Source organism: Lutra lutra, chromosome 1, assembly GCF_902655055.1.
Source record: "Lutra lutra chromosome 1, mLutLut1.2, whole genome shotgun sequence".
In the NCBI taxonomy this organism is placed as follows: Eukaryota; Metazoa; Chordata; class Mammalia; order Carnivora; family Mustelidae; genus Lutra; species Lutra lutra.
This window is the reverse complement of record NC_062278.1, coordinates 135,842,843-135,870,538: the sequence shown is the minus strand read 5'-3', so window position 1 is coordinate 135,870,538 and position 27,696 is coordinate 135,842,843. Positions and strand designations below refer to the sequence as shown.

The following is a 27,696-nucleotide window of genomic DNA, read 5'->3' as shown; positions in this document are numbered from 1 at the left end:
ACATAAGTACACAAAAGGGAATGCCTAGAAAAAGGTCTGAAAGGATTCATACCAAACTACCAGCGGTAGTTACCTCTGGAAGAGATCTGGGAAACATCTGCTGGTCAAAAGGGGACTTAAGTCTTGCTTTCCATGCTTTAGTGTTTTTTAAGAAAGGGAAATACAGGGGCACCTGGGTGGCTCAGTGGGTTAAGCCTCTGCCTTCGGCTCAGGTCATGATCTCAGGGTTCTGGGATCGAGCCCCGCATCGGGCTCTCTGGTCAGCAGGGAGCCTGCTTCCTCCTCTCTCTCTGCCTGCCTCTCTGCCTATTTGTGATCTCTATCTGTCAAATAAATAAATAAAATCTTAAAAAAAAAAAAGAAAGGGAAATACATACATGTATTCTCAAAAGTGGGTAAGGAAAGGAAAAAACTTAAACAGAGAAAGAATAAAACTATGGAAATGGAGCTGAAAGTGACTAGGGGTAAATAAAGGAAGATGGGTAAGTTCTACCAGCTTTTTCTCCCTGCACCTCCACAAGTATTCAACAACTTCTGCTTCTCTGATTTACAAAAGTCTGCTCAGTGATGCCTCTTGACTCAGAAAATCAGTTTCAAAGTGATTGGGAAGAATATATGTGTGAGTAGGAAGCCAATGGTGTAGGCCAGGACTGGAGATAAGGTTGTCAGACATTAGATTTAATTCCAACACTTGAGAAAAGGACTAAGACATTCTCTAACAGGCAAAATTCAGAAGGAAATTTCTTTTATGTTAAGTGGGTAGCCTCCTCAAGGGCTGACTGTGTTGGAGCAATTCACTGGTGTAGGCTCGTTTAGGTGTCGATTTGGGGGGTTTGCTTCATTTTGACGGAACGTCTGAAGTTCTGATTCTGATCCTTATTAATGTAGATATACCAATGTAGATATATCAGAAATGACTAAAAAATTTTTTTTAAATCGGAAAAGACTTGCACAGCTTCCCTTTTTATTTGGCCATTCTCATGGAAACCAGGGATTTAATATACAACTTTGTCCCACTATATTAATTTTCTTTTAATTTTTTGTCCCACTATATTAATATAGCATAATGGTTAAGAACTCACATTCAGGGACGCCTGGGTGGCTCAGTTGGTTAAGCAGCTGCCTTCGGCTCAGGTCATGATCCCAGCGTCCTGGGATCGAGTCCCACATTGGGCTCCTTGTTTGGCGGGGAGCCTGCTTCTCCCTCTGCCTCTGCCTGCCATTCTGTCTGCCTGTGCTCGCTCACTCTCCTCTCTCTGACAAATAAATAAAATCTTTGAAAAAAAAAAGAAAGAAAAAAAAAAGAACTCCTCACATTCAGGGGACACCTGGGTAGCTCAGTCAGTTAAGCATCTGCCTTTGGCTCAGGTCATGATCTCCAGGTCCTAGGATTGAGCCCTGTGTCGGGCTCCCCATTGGACAAGGAGTCTGCTTCCCCCTCTCTTCCTCTGTCCCCCTCCGTCCACTTGTGGTCTCTCTCAAATAAATAAATAAAATATTAAAAAAAAAAAAAAAAAAAAGAACTCACATTCAGAAGCCTAACTAGTTTAAAAGCATCACTCTGATATTTACCACCTATGTGATCCGGGGCAAGTTATCTGACCTCTTTGTGCCTCTGCTTCCTTCTCTATAAAATTAGAATAATAATAGTATCTATTACTGTCATAAAGATTAGATGAACTGGCATGCCTGGTGGCTCAGTAGGTTAAGCGTCTACCTTCTGCTCAGGTCATGATCCTGGGGTCCTGGGATGGAGTCCCTCATCAGCATCCTTGCTGAGTGGGGAGCTTCTCCCTCTGTCTGTAGCTCTCCCTATTTGCACGCGTTCTCTTTCTCTTTCTCTGACAAGTAAATAAATAAAATCTTTAAAAAAAGAGATAGATGAACTAATAGAAGTAAAATGGTTGGAATAGTACCTGGTACATAGAAAACACCCTATCAGTATCAATAATTACTGTCGTTTTAACTTATTAAGTCAGCTTCGTTCAGACCAACCCCAAAATTCAGTCAACCTGCCTAAGAGATTAAGTGTTGAATTCATGAACTATTATGCAGATACTAGGATTAAAGGGGAGCAAGCCAGGCTTAAGCAACATTGCTCAGTGGACAGACATCTCTGCCAAGTATGCACAAGTGAATTGGAGATGTATGCTGCTATGCTGAGCCATGTGAATACAGGCCCAATAGAAGCTGAGGCACCATACCTTGAGATTTAAATGGAATTGGCTCAAACTTGGCCTACATACAGTGGGACTAGCACAATGTTTCTTCCTATCCCTCTGGGAATTCTGAGATTATGATTTATGCTTTCCCAGGTCACTTCTGGTGCCAAGCTTCTTTCCTGCTAAATTACTTCATCTGTGGATTGCCCTACTGTCCAGCATGTCTTCCCTGGCTGTACCACATTGCTATAGAGAGGGAAAAGAGATCACTTCCTTGATATCCCTCACAAAACACCACTGGTACAAAGCTTTTGTGTACATAGTAGAATCTTACTAAAGGTTAGGAACAATAGAGTGACATTATGTTACCAAGTCACAGACCAAAGATTCACAAGTCTTCTACCTCTTAACCCTCTTCCTAAAAGTGCTTTGACTGACTTCATTTATCACCAATTTCAGTCAAGGTTCTTTGTTACAAACAACAGCCACAGAAATTTTGGCTGATTTAAGCAGGAAAGGAATCTCATAGAGGACTGAAGAACCAGGTTGGAAGTCTGTGTCTCCAGAAATGACATGCAAAATCATGCTGCGGAATTGGTCCAGTGAAGAAGCTTCACTGTCCCTGCTGGGCAGTGAATTGCATGGCAGCTTGCACAACTGACAAGAGTAGACAGTGCAGCTCTAACTAATGCCATGGCTGCTGCTGCTGTTGCCACCCTTCTCCAGAATGTATTCTCTATAGTCCCTGCTTTGTGACATCATTAGTCCCCTATCCAAAATTTAAGGCAGGTGCATTTCGTTGCTGTGGTGTAGGTCACATGCCCAAGTCTAGCTGCAAGAGAGGCTGGGAAAGCAGACTCTTTCCAAATCCATCCATGCAAGTTGTTTATTGCAATGTTCTCTATGCCAGTGCTTCTGGAACTTTCATGTGTTTGTGAACCATCTGGAGATCGTGTTGAAATGCAGCGTCTGATTCAGTAAATCTAAGATAGGGTCTGAGATTCCATGGCACCCGGTTGTTGCAAAGCTGCTGGTCTGAGGACCACAATTTGAGTAGCAAAGCTCTATAGCGAAGATTTTCAAATGTTAGTTGCATATTGAAATAACTTGAGAAACACTTTTAAAAAAAATACTGATGTCTGGGTCTGACCCCCAGCTGATTTAATTGGTCTGGGTAAGGCCTGGGAATATAAACCCCTAAAGGCTTCAGATGATTACAATGTACTCAGATTGCATCTTTCACTTTAGGCTTCAACTTCTTGTCACTTTTCAAGGTGAGTTCTTTTTTTTTCAAATTGCAAAATGTCCATTTTTCCAGCCTTGCTTGATTTCCCTTTCAAATTCAATTACTCTCACTTATTATGCAGAACAATTTGACACTCCACCCCTTAGTTCCTTGGACCTAATTTTACACATCCAAAGATTAAAAGAATTCTCCCAGTCTAGCCCTTTCCAAAAGTATGTAACCTGTTGCTCTGAAAGAGTGTGATCTGAAGTGATCCTTGGGTGGTGTTTTTAAATTTTAATAGTTATTTACTTTGATCTGAATTGTTTTAAAAAAAAAAGTAACTAACACAATGAATGTGATTTCATAAATACTACTGCTTAGGACAATAAGTCATTTTTTAAAAATTAGGTAAATAATGATATAGAGATTCAGAGCAGATACAACAAAAATCTTGAAAATGGTGTGTAAATGAATGAAGTTTGAGGGTGCTTATACGAATTATAAGGCTTCTGTTAAAAATCCCAGGCTTGGGGCGCCTGGGTGGCTCAGTGGGTTAAGCCGCTGCCTTCGGCTCAGGTCATGATCTCGGAGTCCTGGGATCGAGCCCCGCATCGGGCTCTCTGCTCAGCAGGGAGCCTGCTTCCTCCTCTCTCTCTCTGCTTGCCTCTCAGCCTGCTTGTGATCTCTCTGTCAAATAAATAAATAAAATCTTTAAAAAAAAAAAAATCCCAGGCTTTAGGAATATAAAAAAACTGGCAGAGAAATTAATATCAGCCTTTTTTCCTCTTCTTTCCCTTCTAGTCCTTGCAAGATAAGGAAACAATATAGAGATCTATTTCTGAATTTATATGAATTATGCTACCAATCTTAATACACAAAAATGGCTACTGATTTCAATAATGGCTACTGATCTTAAATACCAATTTTTTTTCTATTATGTGAAGATTTCATAAAGTTTCAAAGTAATACCACCAACATTTGAAAAAGTCATAATCTAATTGAAAATAACTATAAGAATTGAAAACTGTGAGAATTAAAAATAGGTTAAATTCTTTAACCAGTTAATCTTTGACAAGAAAGGTGAAAAAAAATTATAAGATTTTATTATTTATTTTATTATTTTTTATTTGAGAGAGAGAAGGTGTATGTGAAAGAGAGCACATCAGGGGCTGGGGAGAGGGAGAAGCAGAAGCAGATTCCCCACCAAGCAGGGGGCCTGATGTAGGGCTCTACCCCAGGACCCTGGGATCATGACCTGAACCAAAGGCAGATGCTTAACTGACTGAGCCACCCAGCTGCCCCCAAGTGAAATTTTTTTAGAATTGTTGAAAGTTCATCCACAAACCCACAAAGCCAAAAAACTCCTAAGCAGAAGAAAATTTTCAAACTGCCCCAGTGACATCATTGTGAACTTTTTAGAACACCAAAGCAAAATAGATCTTAGCCAGTATTATATTAATAGATTTCGCAGTAGCAAAAAAACTAGAAGATGATAAAATAACAGGTTCAATATTCTGAGAAAAAAAGACAACTGTAAACCTAGAATTATATATCTAGTAGAATTATCTTCAATGATCAAGAGCAAAATAAAAGTATTTTAGGTGGGGAAAAATCTGAGCACATCACATTCTCATTAAAGGAAATTCTATAGAATTTACTTTAGGCCCAAGGAAAAGAATCCAGAAAGATCTGAGATATACAAAGAAATGGTAAACAAAATAGTTTTACAAATATTGGTGGCTCTAAAAAATATGATGTCTAATTTATAGAAGGAAAAGAACTAATAATAATAGTTCATAAATTTAGAGGGGTGGTACAGGGTTAAAACATCTTAAGAGCTTTGAATTATTTGAAATGAGTAAAGACATTTATTAGTTTTAGACTTGAAGTTTACATGCTAAAATAGTAGAATCACCTTAAAATATACAGAGTGTATTGCTCCAAGTGAATAGTGTGTTAATATTTTTCATTTTGAGGGTATCTCAAAGGGTCCTTTCTTATGAGTATTCTGTTGAGCGTTTTGTGGAACTATCCATCCAGGTTGGCTTTATGTTTGTCTCTGGAAGGCATTCCAGACCCCTTGTCCAAGATCTTTCCGGGGAAGAGGAAAGGGTTGGGGAATCAATTTCTAAGTTTTGAGATTCTAACAACATGTAAGTGCTAAAAATTAAACTCCAAACTCTTATGAAATGCAGGCAATGGGTTTCAAAATTTCATCAGAGTTAAATAATTTTTTTCTTTTCATCCAGAAATGGAACAAGCTTCCCCATCTGGTTATCTACTGGGTGTTTTATATTTTCCCTAACCTATCCTTTTCCTGAGGATTATGTCTTTCAGGGACAATGGCTTTCTGTATTGTACTCCCTTCCTGCTCCCACCTTGAACTACTTCAAACCCTTATCTTCTGCCCATATACTTCCAGACCTCTAGAGACTAACAACATCCTGCCCACATTGAGGATGGCCAACTAAATGGTAATCCTAAATGGTTTGCCTGGGACCTGGTTCTCTGGGTTTGGGTTTTTTTTCCAGGGCAAAAACCAAGAAAGTCCAAGGCAAACTAGTTTTGTTGGTCATTTTACACCCCAGTCCCCATACCTAGGACTAGAGAATAATCAGTGTAAGAAGTAACTACTACCGTATTCAGTTTCAATTTCTGGCATCTTCATATTTCCCTTCATTTCTTATGGGTTTGGCTAAATATTTAAAATAAGGCTAGTTATTATTTTATCCAGTAACACTAGGTATTGGTAGTGAGAAAGTTTTCAGGTTACAGAAGTTCACCACTATTCCAGCTCACCAAGTGACATTTTTATGCTTTTCATCAGTACAAAATAAAGTTTGAAGATTAAAGTCATAGCTGGTTATCCTGTGAGTAAAGAATGCTGGCGTGGTTCCCAAACGTGTGTTATTTGCTCTACCAACTGCCCTAAAGCTCACCCTTGCTCTAGGCCTTGTTTCTCAGACCCTGAGAATGTTCTAGAATTCTCTAAGCAGGCCTAGTTTCTTCCTGTAAGGCCTAGAAAATAAACTTTCGCCCTTACAATTTAAAACTCCCTGAGGTTAGAAATGTTCGCCTGTTTTCTTGAATTCTGTACCTGTGGTACCTGGCTGTAGTCACTCAATACCATCAAAACATTTCTTGGAACTGGTGAACGCCCTGAACACCAACCAAATTGGCCTGCCCTGTTTTTCAATCCAACTCCATCTACTTCAAACTTGGCAGAAAAACGCCCAAGTTTGTGGACTTTTGGGGTCTCCTTCCATGTTTTTATAAGCTTGGTTCTCTTTTCTCTTTCTGTAGGCATTTAACTGATTTTTGGGGGCGATGATAGGGTAATCATGATCGGGCTAATCCTACGCGTTCAGGGCGCCATTTTGAAATTAGAGCCTAGACGCATTAAAATTTTTTTAATTTTAACATATATTTAAAGATGCATATTCATTTCAAGTGCACCTCAAAGGCATTTTCAGGGTGACACCTGTGGGGGGGGGGGCGAGGGAAGGTCTGTCAGTCTGTCTCACGTCGGTACTTCCCTGGTTGCGGAGAGCCGGCCCGCGCGCACCCCCTGCACACCCCCGATCAGAGAGCCGGCATCCCCCCCTAAACCCCCCCGCAGGGGGCGGGGGGCTGCCACCCATTGGCTGAGGCGTCTACCACGAGCCCCCGTACCCGGCGCAGGAGCCACCTCCGGGAGCCCCGCAGGCCACGCCTCAGTTCGCCAGCGCCCCTCAGCCTCGCCACTCTGCTCTTAGGGCTCCTCAGCCTCTCCGCTCGCCTTTGATTTTCCTCAGTCCTCTGACTTTTATCCCTTTGCCCAGTCGAAGCCGGGCAGTGCCACGAGAAGACCCCCACAGCAGCCCCAAGAGTGGTGCCAGAAGCGCAGCCTCTGCTCCTCCTCGAGCCTCACCAGAGGGAACTGCTAGCTGCCGCCATCATGGTGAGCTGAGGAGAAGGCCTAAAGGGCCCATGCCGGGTTGGGTCCTCCCGGGTGGTGGAAACTCGGCTTTTCTAGCGCAGTGCCGGAGAGTGGCTGAAAGCGGGGTCACCCCTTTCCCTTCCTGGGTGCACCACGGACAAGGCCTGAGAGAGGAGGTCGAGGCAGCCCAGAGGGGTGGAGGAGTGGCGGCATTCCCGCGGGTGTCGCAGTGGGTGGAGGCCCTGAGGGCTCGCTGTCCCACCCGCTGCCTGCTGACCGCTGCCTGCTGACCACGTGCGGGGTCGCGGCCTTCACGCCGCCCCGCCTGCCTCCCGCCCTGGCGGGCTGGGTTGTGAGGGGGGCCCTTGGAGTGGGCCTCCGGGACTCAGCCGGGGGAGGGGGGCACCGCGCGCCTGCCCCACCCCCACCCCGCAGGCCTCCCTTCCCGCGCTTACCCTGTGGGGAGGAGGCAGCGCGTTGGCCGCGAGATGGCGTCGGGCTGCCGCCTACCGAACGCCCGCTGGCACCGACTCCCTGAGGGAGTCGCCTTTTGACTTGGAGGGCCGGAGTTTCCTCGTCTAAGGGTTCCTTCCTGGCGGATGGGTAGGGTGAGGGTGGGATGGGTGGGCGTGTTGGGAGCGGTGTGCTCCTGCGGGAATCGGGTGGCGGACGGGACTGGAGAGCCTCCGTGGCGACCCCTTGTTCCTGACTTGGCGCTGGGGCCTCCCTCGTGAGGCAACCAGGGATGGCAAACTCGCCGTCGCCATCATCTGCGCACGAGGTCGGGCCTGCCTGTGCTCCTCCCGGACCGCGGCCCTGAGTAGTTGACAAGTTTTGTGCTTAGGAGGGACCCTTTTTCTCTGGATAAACTAAGAATTTCGACATAACGTACCTACGGTAGTACTACCTCTTTGGGGTGTACGTTTATGTTGAGTTTGGGTAAATGTAGAGTTGCTTCACCACAAGATGCTACACTTTTAACCAACCTTACCTCACAGATGTATTGTATACTGTGTGGATTTATAGTATGATCGTTAGTCTCCAATTTTCGAGCTAAAGGGAGGAAATTTACGTAGTTTATATTCCTATATAGAAGTACTAAAATGAAAATGTATAATTATACGTATTATTCTGTAGTGATTATTTGTGTTACATCATTATCCATGTTACTAATTACTTAATAACCAGAGTTACTATAAAAAAAATTCCAGTATTTTTTTCACTATATTTTTAGAGGGAAAGGGGGAGATGCTAATAGCTGTTTTTTTTCCCCCTGATTATAGCAGTAGCATGTTAACTCATTTGAAAGTAATCAGTGTAAGAAAATATTGTCCCAACACCTCTAACCACTAGTCAAGTTTTGCTGTATGAATGCCCTTCCAGATTGTTTTTATGCATGTATTGCATTTAGAGAGGTGAACTTTAATTTATAGAATTTGGACCATGTCACATAATACTTTTTATATCCTCTATCCTTCACCTAATATAGCGGACCTTATTTCAAAGATAAAATGATTTTAAATATGTAATGTTAAGACTATAAGATTATATCATTTATTTTTATCAAATTCCCTTATAATGAATACTTTTTTTTGTTTAAAAAACAATACTGTAGTAAGTATATTTGTGCAAATGTTTTGGCATGACTATTCCATTAGTTCCTTGAAATTAATTGCCAGGAGTGGAAACAACTGGGTGAAAGGCTGATGCCCATTTTAAAACAATTTTAAATTATAGTATATCCTTCCAAGTTACTCTTTTCTTTTTTTTTTTTTAAAGATTTTATTTATTTGTCAGAGAGAGAGGAGAGCGAGCGAGCACAGGCAGACAGAATGGCAGGCAGAGGCAGAGGGAGAAGCAGGCTCCCCGCCAAACAAGGAGCCCGATGTGGGACTCGATCCCAGAACGCTGGGATCATGACCTGAGCCGAAGGCAGCTGCTTAACCAACTGAGCCACCCAGGCGTCCCCTTCCAAGTTACTCTTAATGGAACCAGGTCCCAGTGTGTATTCCCACTGTATGTAGAGTGATCTCTTCTCCACACTCTTTCCAATGAGAATTGTTACAGTTTTTGAATTGCCAAACTAATAGCTGGAAAATATGTTTTAATGTGTTTTTTTCCTTTTTGATCATTAAGTTGAAGTCATTAGTTTTCAAAATTTCTCATAAATTTTTAATGCACCTTTCTATTTGGATGTTTATCTTTTTTAAAGGATTTTTAAGAACTCTTATTAATTCTTTGTAATTTACAGTGGTGGTACAGAGTTGCCTTTATTTCCTAATTATAGTGGAAGTGGCGGATTCATTTTAAGCCCCATGTTAGCTTAAAACTACATCAACAGAAGACTCTTCCCTTTTATTTAGGTTTTTAAAAATTAAAAAATGAAAAAAAATTTAAAATGTTGTAGTTTTTAAAAGCTTTTTCAGTGGTGAGTTACAGTAGTAGCTTTCCTAAGAATGAACCATTCTTGAATTTTCAATATTAGAGGTTGAGGTGGACCATTTTGATAAGGCTTTGTTATTGAGGTGTTAGTTTTGTAAAATGGTTTGAGTAATTCTCTTTTCCTGTCTTTTCTCTGGAATTTTTTTTCAGTTAAAGTGACTGATATTTTTTAAAGTTTGTTTATTTAAGTGATCTCTGTACCCAAGGAGCTGAAACTCACAACCCTGAGATCAAGGGTCAGACACTCTACCAACTAGGCACCCTTGAATTTTTCTCCTGCGCACCTTTGAATTTTCTTTCTCCTACCCTCTGTCATCTGTCTACCATTGTTTCTGTCTTGGTGCCCTGCACATGCACAAATAATCAGTTTCTTTACAGTTTGAAAAAACTCCCAGTGAAACTGAGCCTAAGAATCAAGTATTCTTTCCTTTCTTTAGATTGTTTTTTAAAATTGACATTTTTCTAGAAAGTTGACTATTTCATCAGGATTTCCAAATTTACTTCCAGAGAGTTTTTACATAGCATTTATCTTACAATCTGTGGTCATAGCACCTTTTTCAAGAAAAATGTATATTTATGCTTTCTAGTTTGATTTATTGTTTGGATTTCTTCCCCTAAGAGTCCACTCTTGGATTTACTTAGGAGGTCTAATTCTGATTTTCATTTCCTATTTCCTTTTAGCTTTTCTCTTTATTAGCTGCTACTTTTATGGGTAGAATTTTGATGACTACAAATTAGACCTTTTTTGTAGTCAGTTTTAGATTTCAGTTTGCTTGCATGTAGATATAATAGTTGAATGAAATAATATTAGTTGACAGCCCAGGAGCTTTAGTAATGATACAGCTTTTTTCTGGCTTTTAGTTAATTTTGTCATTTTGTTATCCAAGTAGAACAGTGAATGTATTACCATAAATAGCAGTGATGAGTATTGTGTATATGATGGCCTCCAAGTTCCGCCCTATTTAATATCCTAGCATTACTCATCTCAAAACCCACCAACTCACTTGAAGGTATAATTAAGAAAAATAATTACTTATTATGTTAAATTTGCTTTAAATTTACTTTCTGTATACTATTGATGGTTAAGGTGAATACTTTTAACATCAAACTTTTGCTTTAGCCTAAGCATTTATTTGTGGAGTGTTTTTAGCAATAGTTTAAAAGTATTAAAAGTTGTTTATTGGTTGTGGATGTTGTATATATAAATTGTATATTAATCATATGTATAAATTATAATTATGTGTAAATATACACACAGTAAAAGTTTAAAAATCCCTTAAAAATCAGTCTTGGTAAAAATGGAATACTTTGCTTACTTTGTTAGCTTTGAGCGCCCCCTGCTGGCTGAGGACTAAGACAGGCTAGTGCCTTAAGATGTTAAGACACTAGTAAAATGATTTGATGAATATTACATTTAATTTCTCAATTAACCAAACTGAATTTGAATAAAGCAATCCCAAACCAAACTTCCTATAATATGCAATGGACTTCCCCCCAAAATTATTGTTTAGTGTCTCAAATATCCATTTTACTTCTATAAATAGAATATGAGAATCAGAACTTTGCTTTTCAATTCCGTACACACTATCACAGTTTCTCAACCATGACTCTATTCACATTTTGGGACAGGTAATATCTTGCTGTGGGAAGCTGCTTTTGCATTATAGGATGTTTACTGTATTCTTGGCCTCTACCACCAGATATAAGGAGTACCCCTTAGCTGTAACAATCAAAAATGTCCCTGGGCCACAAAATCTCCCCTAGTTGAGAAATAATACATTATCATAACTGTATATAATCTGGCACAGATTTCTGGCCTGGTACTATATACCTCCAAATTAAAATACATTAATCCATTGTCGTTCGTGGATAGATAATACTAAATAGTTTGCAAATAGAAAGCTATCCAAAGTTCATCCACAGATGAAGGGAAGATTGAGGAGAAAAGAAAGTCTTTAAGAATTTCAGAACCACTGTTTTATTTGTTTTGACTTCCGAAGGAGCTAACTGAAAAGGATTGGTAAGTTGTTTATAGTGAAGGGAAATCTAGTTAAGTTTCAATGGTTCAAGATATGTGGCTTATGTAATACAGTCCCATGTAGAAAAAACTAAAAACAAAAAATGAAAAAAGTTTAGCAACAGGTTTTTATACTACTGCATTGTCATGAAATATTACTATACTAGAGTTACAGGAAAGAATTAGGAAGTACCCAAATAGAAACACAAAAAAGTAAGTACAGTTGGCTTTTTTTTCTTTTTAAGATTTTTATTTATTTGACAGACAGAGATCACAAGTAGGCAGAGAGGCAGGCAGAGACAGAGGAGGAAGAGGACGCAGGCTTCCTGCTGAGCAGAGAGCTCAATGCAGGGCTTGATCCCAGGACCCTGGGATCATGACCTGAGCCGAAGGCAGAGGCTTTAACCCACTGAGCCACCCATGTGCCCCTACAGTTGACTCTTGAATAATACAGGGATTAGGAATGCTGACTCACCCTCCCTCCACACAAACTCAAAAGTTGGCATGTAAATTTTGACTCCCCCAAAACTTAATTACTAGTAGCACAAGTAATATATATATATAAGTATAACACAAACCATTGATAAACACAATTTGTATGTTATATGGATTATATACTATATTTTTACAATAAAATAAGCTAGAGAAAAAATATTTAGAAAATTATAAGGAAGAGAAAAATGGATTTACAGTACTGTACTGTTTTAGTTTTTTTTAAATCTGTGAATAAATGACCTGGACAGTTCAAATCCATGTTTTCAAGGGTTAATTGTATGTGCACAGATTAATAGAGAAAAACCCAAACACATTTGGTGATGGGACAGTTCGATTTCATCTCTAAATAGTATAACAATTTGTAGAATCTTAAATTTATCAGTAACTTCAAAAATCTAACAAAATAAGAATTCTAATTCAAAAAAATACTCTAGTATTGTTACTAATTTCTGTAAAAATCACTGTGCTCCTCTTTTAAAAAATATGTATCCATTGTTTTTTTTTACCCTGTTTTTCTCCAGAAGAGGAAATAGAATAGGTTTCTCTCTTTTGTAGTCTTTTGTATTTCCCTCTTAAAATCAATAGGCACTTCATAAATGAACTTCAAATAAGTGGATATACCATAAACTAGTTCCTTGAAGTTCCAGTTGAAAGTAGTTGTTAATTAATAAAACATCACAAAATAAGTAAATAGTAAAACTATTTTATCCTCTTGAAAATAAATTCAAATAACAGGACACTAACTTATATTGGCATACCACATTATACTTTACAAAATGGATTTGCAGATGTTGTCTTACTTCATTCTCGAATCAGTTTTCCCAGATATAAACAGCTGCCAAATAAGTGGCTTCTAACTTAGTAAGGCAAATGAATCTTGATCCCCTGACTAAATCTATTTTTCTTTCAATATGCTATACTACTTTTCCAATATATATATTACCAGCAAATTTTGCTTCAGAAAAATTTATATTAATATTAGTATGGAAAGACTAAAGATAGAGGTCTGAATTAGAATCCAGAAAAATAATGAGTTTCATGTGTGGGTCTCTTCAACTGAAAATAAAGATAATATCATTTTTTCTATTAGCCCACTGTGAAAATTAGAATTATCAGTGGGACTTACTTGGTGTTATTGAAGAAGAAAAATGTTATTTCAAAAGATGCTTTGAAAACCCTAGTACTAGAGGAAAAGATTGTAAGCCCTTTTCCAGCAGGAGCTATGATATGTGAGCAAATAATGTTTTCATTTCTAAAGTAAATGCATACTAACACATGGCGTAGTTAATTATAAAATCCATGTTGATTTTGGTGACTAGAAAGAGGAGGGAAAACAAATCAGTTTAAATCTTTGATGTGTATTTTTGATACAGATTTTTGAAAAGTTCATTTATATTTTTCAAAGATTTCCCGTGTTTTTTAATAAGGCACTTAATAAAGGGAAAGTTTGTTTACTGGCATACAACAGGATGACTTTAGGAGCTATTTTTACAAATCTGAACTTTCCAGTTCACAAACTCAATATAAAGTCAGTATTCTACTCTATGTAAGAGATGATGAACAACACTGGTTTTAAGAGGGTCCTATATTCTTTTGTTAAAATTTCATGCTGATTTAGTTTAGTTTACTTCAGTTTAGTTTTAGAGAGGGGTGGGCTTCCGGAGAAGGAGAGGGAGAGAGAATCTTAAGCAGACTTCACACCCAGCAAGGAGCTGACATGGGGTTGGATCTCATGACTGTGAGATCATGACCTTGACTGATTAAGCAACACAGGTACCCCTAGTCTGATTATTTTTAATCCTAAACCTAAACTGAGCTGTATTGCTGGCCAATTTACTGTGAAAGTAATTTTTATGAAAATATTTTGTATTTTAAATACAAAGATTTTACTTCATATATATGGTTTTTGCCTGAATGTCTAGTGATGAGATCTACTTTCCAAATTACAGTCTGCTGCAAATCCTGAGACTCCAAACTCCACCATCTCCAGAGAGGCCAGCACTCAGTCCTCATCAGCTACAACCAGCCAAGGCTATGTTTTACCAGAAGGCAAAATCATGCCAAACACCGTTTTTGTTGGTGGAATTGATGTTAGGGTATTGTATATTTCATTTATTTAAAAAAATATTTAGTGAATAAGGAGGTTGGGGCCCTGTTGTAAACATAAGGTTTTTTGGAATTTCATTCAGGTTTGGAATTGGGTTTATGTTTAACGTATAGGACTAAAACTATCATTGACAAAGATCTACAGGTGGTTTGGGGATACTTGGGGGAGATATTTCCACATCTTCAAATCTTCTTTATAGTATACTTAAAAACTTTGAATGTTGAGTTTTTACTCTTGAAGTCAAATTCTTCTCTATAGATGGATGAAACCGAAATTAGAAGTTTCTTTGCTAGATATGGTTCAGTAAAAGAAGTGAAGATAATCACGGATCGAACTGGTGTGTCCAAAGGGTAAGTACGTGTTCAGTGTGAAAATAAAAAATAACCTAGAAAAATTCAAAATTTGTGTTCTTACACTTGTATAAATCTGTTGCTTTGTTCCTTTCTTTCATATAAAGGGTAAGTTTGTTGTCAGCTCTTCTACTTGTCATTTTCACAGTGTTTATATGTAAATATTTTCCATCATTTATTTTATTTAAGTGGATTAATCAGTTTTATCCAAGAGTTATTTTCTTTTCTCTCTTTTTTTTTTTTTTTTAAGATTTTTATTTATTTATTTGACAGAGATCACAAGTAGGCAGAGAGGCAGGCAGAAGGGAGAGGAGGAAGCAGGCTCCCTGCTGAGCAAAGAGCCCAATGCAGGGCTCGATCCCAGGGTCCTGGGATCATGACCTGACCCGAAGGCAGAGGCTTTAACCCACTGAGCCACCCAAGTGCCCCACAAAGAGTTATTTTCTTCATGTATTAAGCAGTATTTTAAATTTTAACCATCTTGCCTTGGATGATAAATTCAGGTTCATAGATAGGAATTTTCTGTTAGCAAATGATGTTCTACACTACATTAATCTTTACACATTCTCACATAGATCGGGGAAGAAAACAAAAAACAGTAATACTAATAGAGGATCGATCATGTACATCTAACATATTTCAGTACATTCTTCATTTTTTATTATTATCATTTCTTTCAATCATTTCATGGAATATTAGAAGTTTTGTACTATTATGCTGGTGATTTTTACACATTATTTATCTGTGTTTTTAGCTATGGATTTGTTTCATTTTATAATGATGTGGATGTGCAGAAGATAGTAGAAGTAAGTAATCTTATGGCAAAATCTCTTAATTAGCTTAAGGATGCAATGCTTAGTGTTGTTTGAGTCCTGAATATATATAGCCTTGTATAAAATATAGAAATAACTTCCTGTTTGAAATCCAAACCTGGAGTAATCTTATGTAACTTATCAGACCTGTTTATTTGTAATTGGACATCTGGCTTCATGAACTAGAGATAGGAAAGGTTTCAGACAGAGTGTAAAATTTTTTGATCCAAGACTCTTTTCAACACTTGAGTGGTGAGATGTTAAGGTAGCTTCATGCTGATAAATTTTGATTGAGTATGTTGTTACTATTGATCTTCTCTGAGGGTATAGATTTTAGAAGACCTGGGGTGTTTACCAAAGTCTTGAAAGTAGACTTTTAAAATTGATTTTAGTTTCGTTGTTTATTTTCAGTCACAGATAAATTTCCATGGTAAAAAGCTGAAACTGGGACCTGCAATCAGGAAACAAAATTTATGTAAGTAAAGAGGAGAGTTATTCTTTTTGACATGTATAACTTTTCAGAAAACTAAAAGTGGGCTTTATTTTCATTTTATTCTTTAAAAAGGTGCTTATCATGTGCAGCCTCGTCCTTTGGTTTTTAATCCTCCACCTCCACCACAGTTTCAGAGTGTATGGAGTAATCCAAACACTGAAACTTATATGCAGCCTCCAACCATGATGAATCCTATAACTCAGTATGTTCAGGTAAGAATTACCTATATTCTTTTTCCTTTATTTTTTAATGGTTTTGGATATTTTTATTGATGGGGCCACCTTAAAAATAAGCCAATCTCACATTTTACTCTCTGAAATGAGAAATGGTGGAATTTCCATAATAAGTGATATTACTCTCTGAATACTTTGAGTGATGGGAAGGAAATCTGTTACTTTTGTTAGAAATCTTTTGTTCTTAGTTTTGTTTCTTATACCAAGCTAAAATCTGCTGCTATATAGTTCGTAAACCTTTATCTTAGAACTGACCTCTGTAGCTACAAAACATACTCATCTGTTTTTTCCCTGCCATGTGGTAACTCCTAAAATATTTGAAGGCAGCTTTTCTTACATGTTTGCCTGGTTTATTCTCTAAGTTTGGCAGTTCTAGTTATTCTTTATTTGCAGTGATTTTCAGATGCCTTCTCATACAGATTCCTGGCTTCTGGATGTGTTCTGGTTCTAGAATGGGGAAAGGTTTCTCAAGACAACTGTATTTGTAAATTCTGTGAGTTTCTGGTATATAATTTGCTTGGTCCTGGTTTCTTTAATATTTGTAATGGGCTTTGGAATACTTATTGATGATGAGTAACAATGATTTTTTTCTTTATTTCTTCAGTTTAAAAAACTTTTATTTGCAGGAAAAGAGAAATAGTAGTGAAGTAGTTCTGTAGTGTCTCTCATTAGTTTACATTTTCCACCTATCTGAAATGTAGGGTATATATTTGTTATTTTTCTGGCTCTAAACATGGTTAGAAGAAAACCCCTACTTGTTCCTAATACTTACTGTGAAGTATTATTTACTTGGGTCTATTCATGTATATATTACATAGACGATTTCAATCAGTAAATATTGAAGGGTGTAAGACATTCTATTAGGGGTTTTTTTCCCCCTTCAGTTTTAGGTTAAATATGGCCTTTACCTTTTAGAAATGAAATACAGAGCCATTGAGTATGTAGGAGGACTACACATTGGCTACACATTACCCAAAAGGAATACAAAATTTCTTGAAAATGTTTTAACAAAGAAATAACAGGTGTATTAATATAACTTTAACATGGAAGTCTATTCTATTAGAACTTTATCACCAGTTAAGGAAGACACTTCTTAGTAGAGGTAAATATACAAGTAAGATAAAAATAAATGGGTAAAGTAAGTCACTTCCCTCAGTTATCTCTTCCTCCTCCCCAACCAAAAGACTTAATATTTGACAAAGAATTTTTCTTCATGAAGCCAATCACTCCAATAGAATTCTGCATTTGTGTATAGAAAAATAAGATTTCTTTGTTTTCATACTTGGGTTGTATTAAGAATAATACTTCTTTTTAATTTTTAAGAATTTTGTTTGTTAATGCAGTCTTTCTACAAACTTTATTCTCAGGCCTATCCTCCTTATCCAAGTTCACCTGTTCAGGTCATCACTGGATATCAGCTGCCTGTATATAATTATCAGGTAATTTAAGAGGGAACAACATGATTTCCTTTGGAATACTATTGAGGCCTTTATTCATATAAATTTCTGTAATAGTTTGTTTAGTTGAGTATGCTTAAAATAAGGTAAAAAGTTAGAATGAGTCTAGGATTAGGACCTCTAGTTATTTAGAAAACATGGAATGTATTTTAACAGGAATGTACTTAGCACAAAGTTTTGTCTTGTATTGTCTTAGAATATTTGCTGTCCTCTTATGTATTTCAGCATACATTCTGCCATCCTTGTTGTCAAATAGCTGAAATGTCCTGACTGACTTTTACAATTTCTTCTAGTGGGATTGGTCAAAATAAAATGATTACTCAATTCTTAGAGCATTGGATTCCAATTATATTTGGTAGTGTTTATTTTAGCTGACTACTACAAGGGAGTAGGTCTCTGAATTTCTACCATAGATATGGCCGTATCTGTGACCCATGACCATTATCTATGGTCATAAATTCAAAGCTATTTTTTTTATTTTTTTCTGAAAGCCAACAGAAAATTGAGAAAAACTTAGAGTTTATATATGAAAGTAACAAACCCTCAGGTATTAGAAACATAAAGTCCTTTTTCCTTCCATTATGTTTCTGTTACTACAAGTTCAAGGATCCAGCTTGATAAATACCTCAACATTGTCTTTCACATTCGTGAAAATTTATAGGAATGGTTAACTAACTGTTACTGCCTCTCTCTCTCTCTCTTTCTCTCTCTCTCTTTTTTTTTTTAAGATGCCACCACAGTGGCCTGCTGGAGAACAAAGGAGTTATGTTATACCCCCGGTAAGGTGAATTAGCCAAACATATACTTTCTTTGATTTTTTATTATTTATTTACTTATTTATTTTTGGAGAGGGAGAGAGAGTGGAGGGGAAGAGGGAGAGAGAAATTTAAGCTCTTTCAGAGCAGACAATGGCTGCTCTGCATACAACAGGTGCTAAATTGTATATAATCCAAGAAAAATAGTATTAATACCTATGCTAATTCTAATTCAATGAATTTAGAATTAGTATTGAAACTGTCTCTAGTTTTCTACCCATAAAAACATCTGTTGAAGAAAAGCATATATTTCACTGTTAATACTGTTATATGAGAAATAAAAGAGGCTGTTAGCTCTGAAACACTTGAGCTTTTACCTTTTTTTTTTTTTCTTTTTTTTCCAAGCCTTTACCTTTTATCAGGATTGGACCTTTGAATAATATAACATGAGTTAAAATTCTCAGGCACTGGTAAATTCTTATTCTATTACTACATGTTGGAGTGTCTTTTTCTTAGAGTCCTTCTAATCTAATTTTGTTGAAGCTTAGAAGACTTTTCAAATAAAAGACTATCTTAGTGCTTTTCAGCTATTCAGTTTAAAGTTTCTGAAATAATACAAAAATGACAACACAACCCACATTTAAATGCTAAATATAAGCTCACTAATTTGAAGAATAAATTGTTTAGAAATGTATCTAATGTACATCTCTTTAATTATACTTTTATTGTAATCTAGGCTTATACTGCTGTTAACTACCACTGTAATGAAGTTGATCCAGGAGCTGAAGTTTTGCAAAATGAATGTTCAGTTCATGAAGCTACTCCATCCTCAGGAAACGGCCCACAAAAGGCAAACATCTAATTTTGTTTATTGATATTTATATTTTCACAATTATTTTTTGAAGTTTTAATAATGGCCCTTTGAGATGTAAGCATCTTTTTTCAAATTTAAGTATGGAAGCCAAAAATTACAGAGCTTAAGTAACTGACTAATAATTTGGCAGTTTTTATAAAAGTTGATGAAATTTCGGGTACCCCCAAGCTTTCAGTGTTTACATATAGTTTCTGATATAGTAGACCTTTTCTCTCTTATATTTTCATGGTTTTTAAAATCATACTTAAGTAACTATTAACGTAATTGGTAGAATGCAGAAGACAGGTTTCCTCAAGAATCCTCTCTTCAAGAGAGATAAGTATGAATTACACCTACCTTTTTTCCCATTTAAACATTTATTTAGCTGAATAGTAATATGTAATTATTTATTGTATTCTCTCCATAACATTATATATGGTAGCAGCTCTCAAGAGTGGTGGAGTCACTAGTTATAATTGAAATACTGAAATAGGTGGAGTTGCTTCTTTTTTAATCATTAGAACAAACTACTAGCAGTGCTCTCTTCAGTGCTCCTATGTTTTTCTTGAGTGTGGGAATGTGGAAGTAGTTGATGTGATAGGAATGTATATAATAATATTGAAGGTTTCCCATTGGATTGTGTGAAATTTGTCCTTGTGTTTCTCATGGAAGAAGCTGTTGAGAACTACTCCAACTACAGAGTAAAAAAAAAAAAAAAAAAGCCTTGATTTGAGTGATAAATAGTTAAAATTATCAGGTTTTATCCTGGATGTTTTTTCTTGGAATGTTGAAGTTCACTGTTTCTTATCTATCAGGAAAAATTAAAGAGCCTTGAGCAAATACCTGAGGGTTTTACTAAATTGAGCTTTACAACTAGTACTCTTAAGATTCTAAAAGATTTTGATAAAAGTTACATATTGACATGTAATGAATTATATGAAAATGTAATATATTGTAAATTACATAGTATTTTATAGATTACATAAGAATTCTTCAGAAAGAAGCACATGTATTCATTCAACTTTCTTTAAAAAGCTTGTTAAAGTGAGTAAAATACTTCTCTTTTTAGAAATCTGTGGACAGAAGCATACAAACTGTGGTATCTTGTCTATTTAACCCAGAGAACAGACTGAGAAACTCTCTTGTTACTCAGGACGACTACTTCAAGGTATGACAGAATAGTATACAGGATAAAAAGCATATCTGTCAGCTATGAAGCATCTTTTTTTCTGTGGTATATATGTTTTGAGATTACAAAGAGCATTTAATTGAACTCTTGGATTAGACTGTAACTAAGAAAACCTCTGTGAGTGAGTTTTACCTGGCTATTTTATGCTGCTCAAACCTTGATATAGTGTAGTTTGTCTTTGGGAAGAAACCTTTAGCAGAAGTTTATAATTGAAAAGGTTGTGAAAGAAGAGAGTTGAAAGAGAATATTGGCTTGACCAAATGGAAAAAGAGGAAATTTTAGGTACACAAAGCAGAACATACCTCGGAGATACCTCAGGTTCAGTTTCATACTGGTGCAATAGGATAAATATGCAATAAAGTAAGTCAAATGAATTTTTTTGTTTCTCAGCACATATAAAAGTTATGTTCACACTGCACTGTAGTCTATGAAGTGTGCAATAGCAGTATATCTAGAAAAAAGTATATATATATCTTAATTAACATATACTTTATTGCTTAAAAAATGCTGTCATCTGAGCTTTCAGTGAGTCAGAATCACTGACCCTAGATAACCATAACAAATAACAATAATAATAATGTGTGAAATATTAAGAGAATTACTAAAATGTAACACAGAGACACAAAGGGAACAAATGCTGTGGGAAAAATGGTGCCAGTAGACTTTCAGTTCACTCTAATGGGGGAGGAATATTGTGCAAAAGAAAGTTTTCTTTTTAATAACAGGTTTATTGAGATATAGTATACTACCATACAGTAAACCCATTTAAAACAATTCCATTTTTTAGTGTATTCACAAAATTGTGCAATCATGACCACAATCAGTTTTAGAATATTTTAATCCCCTCTTAAGCCATTAGCAGTCACTCTTTATTTCCCCCCAGTTCCTCTACCCCTAGGGAGTGACTAACCTGCCTTTTTTTTTTTTTTTTCAATAAAGATTTTCCTATTCTGGACATTTCATATAAATAGAATAATGCAATATGTGACATTTTGTGACTGGCTTCCTTAGCATAATGCTTTTAAGGTTCATCAATGTTACAGTGTATATCAGTACTTCATCTCTTTTTATTTATGGATATACTACCCTTTGTGTATTTATTACTTAGGAGACAACTTGGGTTGTTTCCACTTTCTAGCTCTGATGAAAAATGTGGTGAACATTCATGGACAAGTTACTCTGTGGACCTATGCTTTTATTTCTGTTAGGTATATACCTGGGAATGAAATTGCTGAACTAATAGTAACTATGTTTAACCTTTTGAGAAATTGCTAGAATTTTTCCAAAATGACTTACACCATTTTATATTCAAAGGGAAGTTTTTAACTATTGTTTTCTGTCTTAAAACAAGGAAAGGATAATAGCTTTTTTTCTGCCTATGAATGGGCATAGGATGAAACTTAAAGCCTTTTTAAAGGATATACTAAGGACTTCTTAATACAGAAGAAGAGCAGAGCCATAGCAGGATTAAGTTATTGTCATCTTCACAATAGGAAGTAAAACACATTGATTTAAAATTTTGACGTTTGTTCTCTTAGTATTTCATTATACACAGACAGTATAATTTAAAAGGAAAGAACTAGGGTTGTATGGCAGCCTACCTTTCCCAAAGTTCTGAAGGTTCAATAGGTAGTACTTAAATGATTTGTTTGCAAAAGAGAAGGTACTCTTTACACTTGAGTTTTCACCTGGTATTAGGCAAAAACCTTACTTTGAATCTTCAGTTTTCGATTCTTCTGCACTAGGAGTCAAAAGTTGGTAGTCTAAAATTGTCTGGTATCTAGACCTCTTTTGATTGGCTAAATGTTATTGTTGTTTTATTTGAATTTGAATGTATCAAGGCAAGGTATATACTTTTCCATGTTGTCTTTAAAATCTTCACATCCTACCTGACCTCTGAAGATAACTTGAGTTTGTGACCACTTTTCTGGGCTTTAACCTAAATAGTATATTATCCTGTTGACAGATTGCAAAATTTCCAGAAGCCACTCTTCTTTATATGACAACTGAATTTAATCTTAGGAAAAGGGCACAGTTAAGCTCTTAGAGAAAAGAAAATACCATCGTGTTAGTACTAGTTCATTCAGCTCCATTCCTTTTTATAAGGCCTTACTTCCTAATATTTGCACATCCGCAGGCAACATAAAGTGAAAGGAAATTTTATGTATTTTTTTTTATTTATCTCTTCATTTCCTGAAGAATGATATATCTTGATCACAAGTTAAGGGTATGCCTTTAAATACAGCAAAATTTTTGTTTTTTAACCTAAAAGCATAGCATTTCAGTTCGAAGTGGAGTGCTGTACTCAAGATGTGATTTCTACCAGATGCACTCTGTTAGTAAAAACAGTACTTTTAAAAAATTACGTATGTTTTCTGCCAGCTGTCTTTGGTGACATCGCTGCCAAATCATTAATTAAGAATCTTAATAAAGTGACATTGACTCCCAAGTCCTCTGTTTCGGAGTTTACTGAGATTTCTTTTTAAATTGTTGAATAAAACTAGGTCATTGGTTTATTTGTTATCTTAAAGTTCAAGAAAGCTTCCCAGAAAGGATCATTTTTCTCTGGTTATTTATAGTTTGTTTTTGGTTTTTTTTTGGGGGGGGTTTTTTAAATTTTTTTAATTTTTTCAGCATAACAGTATTCATTATTTTTGCACCACACCCAGTGCTCCATGCAATCCGTGCCCTCTACAATACCAACCACCTGGTGCCCCCAACCTCCCACCCCCCACCCCTTCAAAATTCTCAGATCGTTTTTCAGAGATTTATAGTTTTTTTTTTTTTAAACCCAGAATAAATGCTTTAAGTATTTTGCAACTATCTTAGGTCATAGTGATAATACAAAATTTCCAATGAAGTAAAAAAGGACTGTTTCTGTCTTTTCTAGGATAAAAGAGTACATCACTTTAGAAGAAGTCGAGCAGTGCTTAAATCTGTTTGATCCTCTCTGCTAACTTTCTAGTCTCGTGGAAAGTTGCTGGTTTTGAATATTAAGAAGAGACTGAAAGTTTTCACTATTATAGAAGTTTAATTCTGAATTTTGATAACTCACACTCAGACTTTCTTACATAAGTTGTGGTAGATTGCCTAGTTTTATTTTACATTGAAACTGTTCATTAGATATTTATTTAGAAACTGGTTCTGTGTTCAATATATAGTTGAAAGTAAAAAATAATTGAGACTGAAAGGAATAACTTTATCTGTAAGGATTTTTTTAAAATTGAAACTGACATTTTAAGAGTTTAAAAGCAATTGCTGATTTTCCGAAAATTAGAAAACCTATTTTGAAAGGTCAGAATTTTGATAGTTTGAATTTTCAAGCATTTCACTTCTCCAACAAGTACTTGTGAACAGTACAATATTTACAGTATTGTTCTTTACACTTATGATTTGTCTCGAAATTTACCACAAAAGCAGAGTTTTTAAAACTATTTTTAATCAGTGGAACTCAATATATAGTTAGCTTTATTGAAGTCTTCCTTGTCTAAACCCAGTAAAAGAGAGTCTAAACAAACAGTCCAATCAGTGGGTCTTAAGTTTATTAGTTCAAAGTACTTGTTTTTTATCTAGAATCCACACATAGATATCTTATTTGATTGGGATGCTAATTAGGGTAACTAAAATTCTGGGCATAATTTTTTTAAAAATCCAAAACAAAACTTTACTAGGTACATAAGCTGCTTCTCAGTGAGTTACCATTCTCCTTTTTTCTTTCATTTTTTTCCCCTTGAAATGCTAAACTCAATGGCTGTATCTTAAATTGTGCAAAATACTGCTATTAAAGAATGCTGAAACTTTTTTTATGTCACTTAAAAGGTTAATCAGAGTATCTGAAAGGAATTGTTTTTATAAAAACATTGAAATATTAGTTATTTGTTAAAGAGCAAATAGATTTTATTTTTGCCTGTTAACCTATTATAGTTCCCTTTTTAAAGTAAAATATGTTTAAAAGAGTCAAAGTGGCTGTGTTTCAAACCACTTAAGTTTTAAGTGTATCTCTAGAATATACTAGGACAGAGCTAACAATCATTTCTAGATTAGCTAGTCTCCTTGTTAGATGTTGTAAATTGTGACAGACAGCTAGAGCACTAGAGCCCCTTTGCTGCCCTTACAAGTCTTGATTTTCCAGTCTGTAGCACCATTCTTCCAGGAGGTTTGCTCCTTGAACAGATGATATAAAGAAGAGAAGTAGCAACTTAAACAGTTTGAGGGCTAAGCCTTGAAAAGGTGGCAACAGGACAAAACCTTTCTAAGGGAAACACTGGATCAGCATCATTTGACCTGCCATGAAAATGAGTTTAAAGTGGCTTCCTGGCCTTTCTTTCATTGGTCCCTTCACTAAAAACATGGAGACTCTATTTAGCCCTAACGTAACGCAACTACTGTGGGCCATATCATCAGTCTTCATTGTTGTCTTATAATCCCTAATAATTTTTACTCTGAATCTGAAGGGAAGAGTCTTTTAACTTAAGGATCCCTGAGAGGGCTTTCTTATGCCTCAGAATTTGAAAGTGCCCTGAAATTTGTCCTTTAAAAAATTCTCTGTACTTTTTTTGGGGTGTGCTATAACATTCTTACATGTATCATTCTGTGATTAAATTTCCAGGTTACTCTAAATGATACCTAAATTTGAAAGAGCCAATTCTAATTATCCCAATGTGACCTTAAGAAAAGTAAGAGAATAAACTTTATTTTTCTGCTTTTTTGTTGGACTGAAGTATTTAAAAGAGTAAGGTAGAAATAAGAGACAAAAAGTCCTGAACCTTTCAAAATGGAAAATTAATTTTAAACTTCTAAGTATGTTCCTATTGCCTATTGTTGAAACTGTTTTTGCATAAATGAATAAACAGAAATAAAGAAACTTTTTTTTCCCAAACGCATTTCAACCTACTTATTCATGTCATATCAGCTAAAGAGATAGTGGGGAGTTGGGTGGGTAGTGATGTGAAAAGGTTTAGATTCTTAAAATTCAAAAGTTGTAAATATTGTTCAATTTATTAATCTGATAGAGTTACTTTATGAAAGCAAATTTTGATACATTGCATTTTATTGCTCTCTTATGAAATTAAGAGATAGGTTTTTGTGAGAAAATAATCCCTCATAGGTTAAGTTGGAAATGGTTAATGGGTTCCAGTGCCATGAATTAACAGAGCGGTGCCTGGTGAGAATGCTGGTAAGTCACATGTAACTATAGTTTCATGACCAAGGTCCCTCTCATTTTGGACTCTGTATATAAATATTTTGTGTATTGCATACTTCGGACCTCACCTCTGTGACCCTTATTTGGAAGTATTGTAGTTGTCTATGATAGAGCTTAAATTTTTCATATTATATGTACTTCATATGAGGATGTATCCAAAAGATCATTTCTCAAGCTCCAGTACTCAAGAGTTCTATAAACTAAGGCCAGAAGAGATGAAATTCTCCCCTTTGGACACTCTTATGCTACCTTTCATAACTGACTCATTACTAGAAAAATAGATACTAAGTTTTTCTAAGAAAAAAAGAGTGCCTTCTGAATCACCAAAAATTAAGTTTTGATATTTAAAGTATAATTTGTTGAAGATTAGTAATCCTGAAATGTACATGTGTATGTAGGTATACACACATACATATATACTGACCGTTTTTCAGAATATTTGATTAGCCCTGACTAAGCTAAATAAAAATGTATAACATTTTGAGACCGTAAAGCTAGACTACATATGTCTTAAAACAGTTGTTCTAAACCTGCTTGAAAAGGCACCTGGGAGGCTCAGTGGGTTAAAGCCTCTGCCTTCGGCTCAGGTCATGATCTCAGGGTCCTGGGATGGAGCCCCGCATCAGGATCTCTGCTCAGCAGGGCGCCTGCTTCCCCCTCTCTCTCTGCCTGCTTGTGATCTGTCTGTCAAATAAATAAATAAAATATATTTTTTTAATTTATTTATTTGAGAGAGAGAGAGATCACAAGTAGGCAGGGAGGCAGGCAGAGAGAGGGGGGAAGCAGGCTCCCTGCTGAGCAGAGAGCCCAATGTGGGGCTCGATCCCAGGACCCTGAGATCATGACCTGGGCCGAAGGCAGAGGCTTAAGCCACTGAGCCACCCAGGCGCCCCAATAAAATATTTTTTAAAATGTCCTCAAACATATTTTCAGGGCACCTGGGTGGCTCAGTGGGTTAAGCCTCTGCCTTAGGCTCAGGGCATGATCTCAGGGTCCTGGGATCAAGCACCGCATTGGGCTCTCTGCTCAGCAGGGAGCCTGCTTGCTCCTCTCTCTCTCTCTCTCTCTGCCTGCCCCTGCCTACTTGTGATCTCTCTCTGTGTCAAATAAATAAAATCTTAAAAAAAAAAAACCTGCTTGATATTTATTTATTTTTTTTTATAACTTTGTTTATTTATTTGATAGAGTAGGCAGAGAGGCAGGCAGAGAGAGAGAGGGGGAAGCAGGCTCTCTGCTGAGCAGATAGCCTGATGCAGGGCTGGATACCGGGACCCTGAGATCATGACCTGAGCTGAAGGCAGAGGCTTAACCCACTGAGCCACTCAGGTGCCCTGAAACCTGCTTGATATTTTAAACATATTTGCAAGTTGAGGATTACCTCAAAATTCTCAACACAAAACCAAGTCTTTGGGATTGAAAAAGAAATTTCATATAGCATCTTTTTTTGGTAAAATGTTGCAAATTATGACAAAAATCAAGTGATGTCAAAAAGGTTGGTCAGCCCTGTAAGAAATATATTGTGTGCTTTTTCCCTCTTAACATGTAACCTTTGTATGGTTTAAAATAACTAATACTGATTACTCTATTTTAACTGCAAGGTATTTGTTGACTTTCAAAAATAAATACTCCACAGCAGTTCCTTGTATTCATAAAAGTCTCTATCCACTTTCCTAAAATTCTCTTGGTTGTCTTTAAAGGTAAACTCATAAAAACGGGCCGCCACATTGCTTAATCGTCTTGCCTGCTTTCATGACTGTTGTTTGAGGGTAATAAGGAGCAGCAGTGATAAGGCAGCGTGCCACTCTGCTTTTGCAAAGATGGCAATAGAGAGGGTGGGGGACAATAAGGGGGAGAAAAGCGGCAGTATTTTCCATTGACCAAGTCTTGCAAATAGGCCCAGCTGTTGAGTAGGATCATTTGGAATCCCTGAAACATTTCCAGATGAGGATTGCTCCTGTACATACATTGATAACTGTATAAT

At 36.5% G+C, this 27,696-nt stretch overlaps 1 protein-coding gene across 2 annotated transcripts; it reads left to right on the top strand.

Annotated features, from left to right (window-relative positions):
* Positions 1-7,052: 7,052 nt before the first annotated feature.
* DAZL (deleted in azoospermia like) lies at positions 7,053-25,379 on the top strand. 2 transcript variants are annotated; one of them, XM_047702491.1, is made up of 11 exons: positions 7,053-7,330; positions 14,213-14,359; positions 14,629-14,720; positions 15,475-15,526; positions 15,944-16,007; positions 16,098-16,237; positions 17,626-17,697; positions 18,444-18,494; positions 19,207-19,320; positions 20,393-20,491; positions 23,403-25,378. In XM_047702491.1, exons 1-11 carry the CDS (start codon positions 7,328-7,330, stop codon positions 23,454-23,456), a joined length of 888 nt encoding a protein of 295 aa, XP_047558447.1. In that variant the 5' UTR covers positions 7,053-7,327; the 3' UTR covers positions 23,457-25,378. The 2 variants fall into 2 exon arrangements, with proteins under 2 accessions (XP_047558447.1, XP_047558531.1); XM_047702575.1 differs by lacking the exon at positions 7,053-7,330 and adding an exon at positions 7,982-8,206 and having other exon boundaries at positions 23,403-25,379.
* The last annotated feature ends 2,317 nt before the right edge of the window (positions 25,380-27,696 follow it).

Excerpts from the sequence above, each read along its gene's own strand:
- DAZL (XM_047702491.1), top strand. Across the intron at positions 14,360-14,628 it reads TTGGTGGAATTGATGTTAGG|ATGGATGAAACCGAAATTAG; the intron begins GTATTGTATATT and ends TCTTCTCTATAG. Across the intron at positions 19,321-20,392 it reads CAGGAAACGGCCCACAAAAG|AAATCTGTGGACAGAAGCAT; the intron begins GCAAACATCTAA and ends TTCTCTTTTTAG.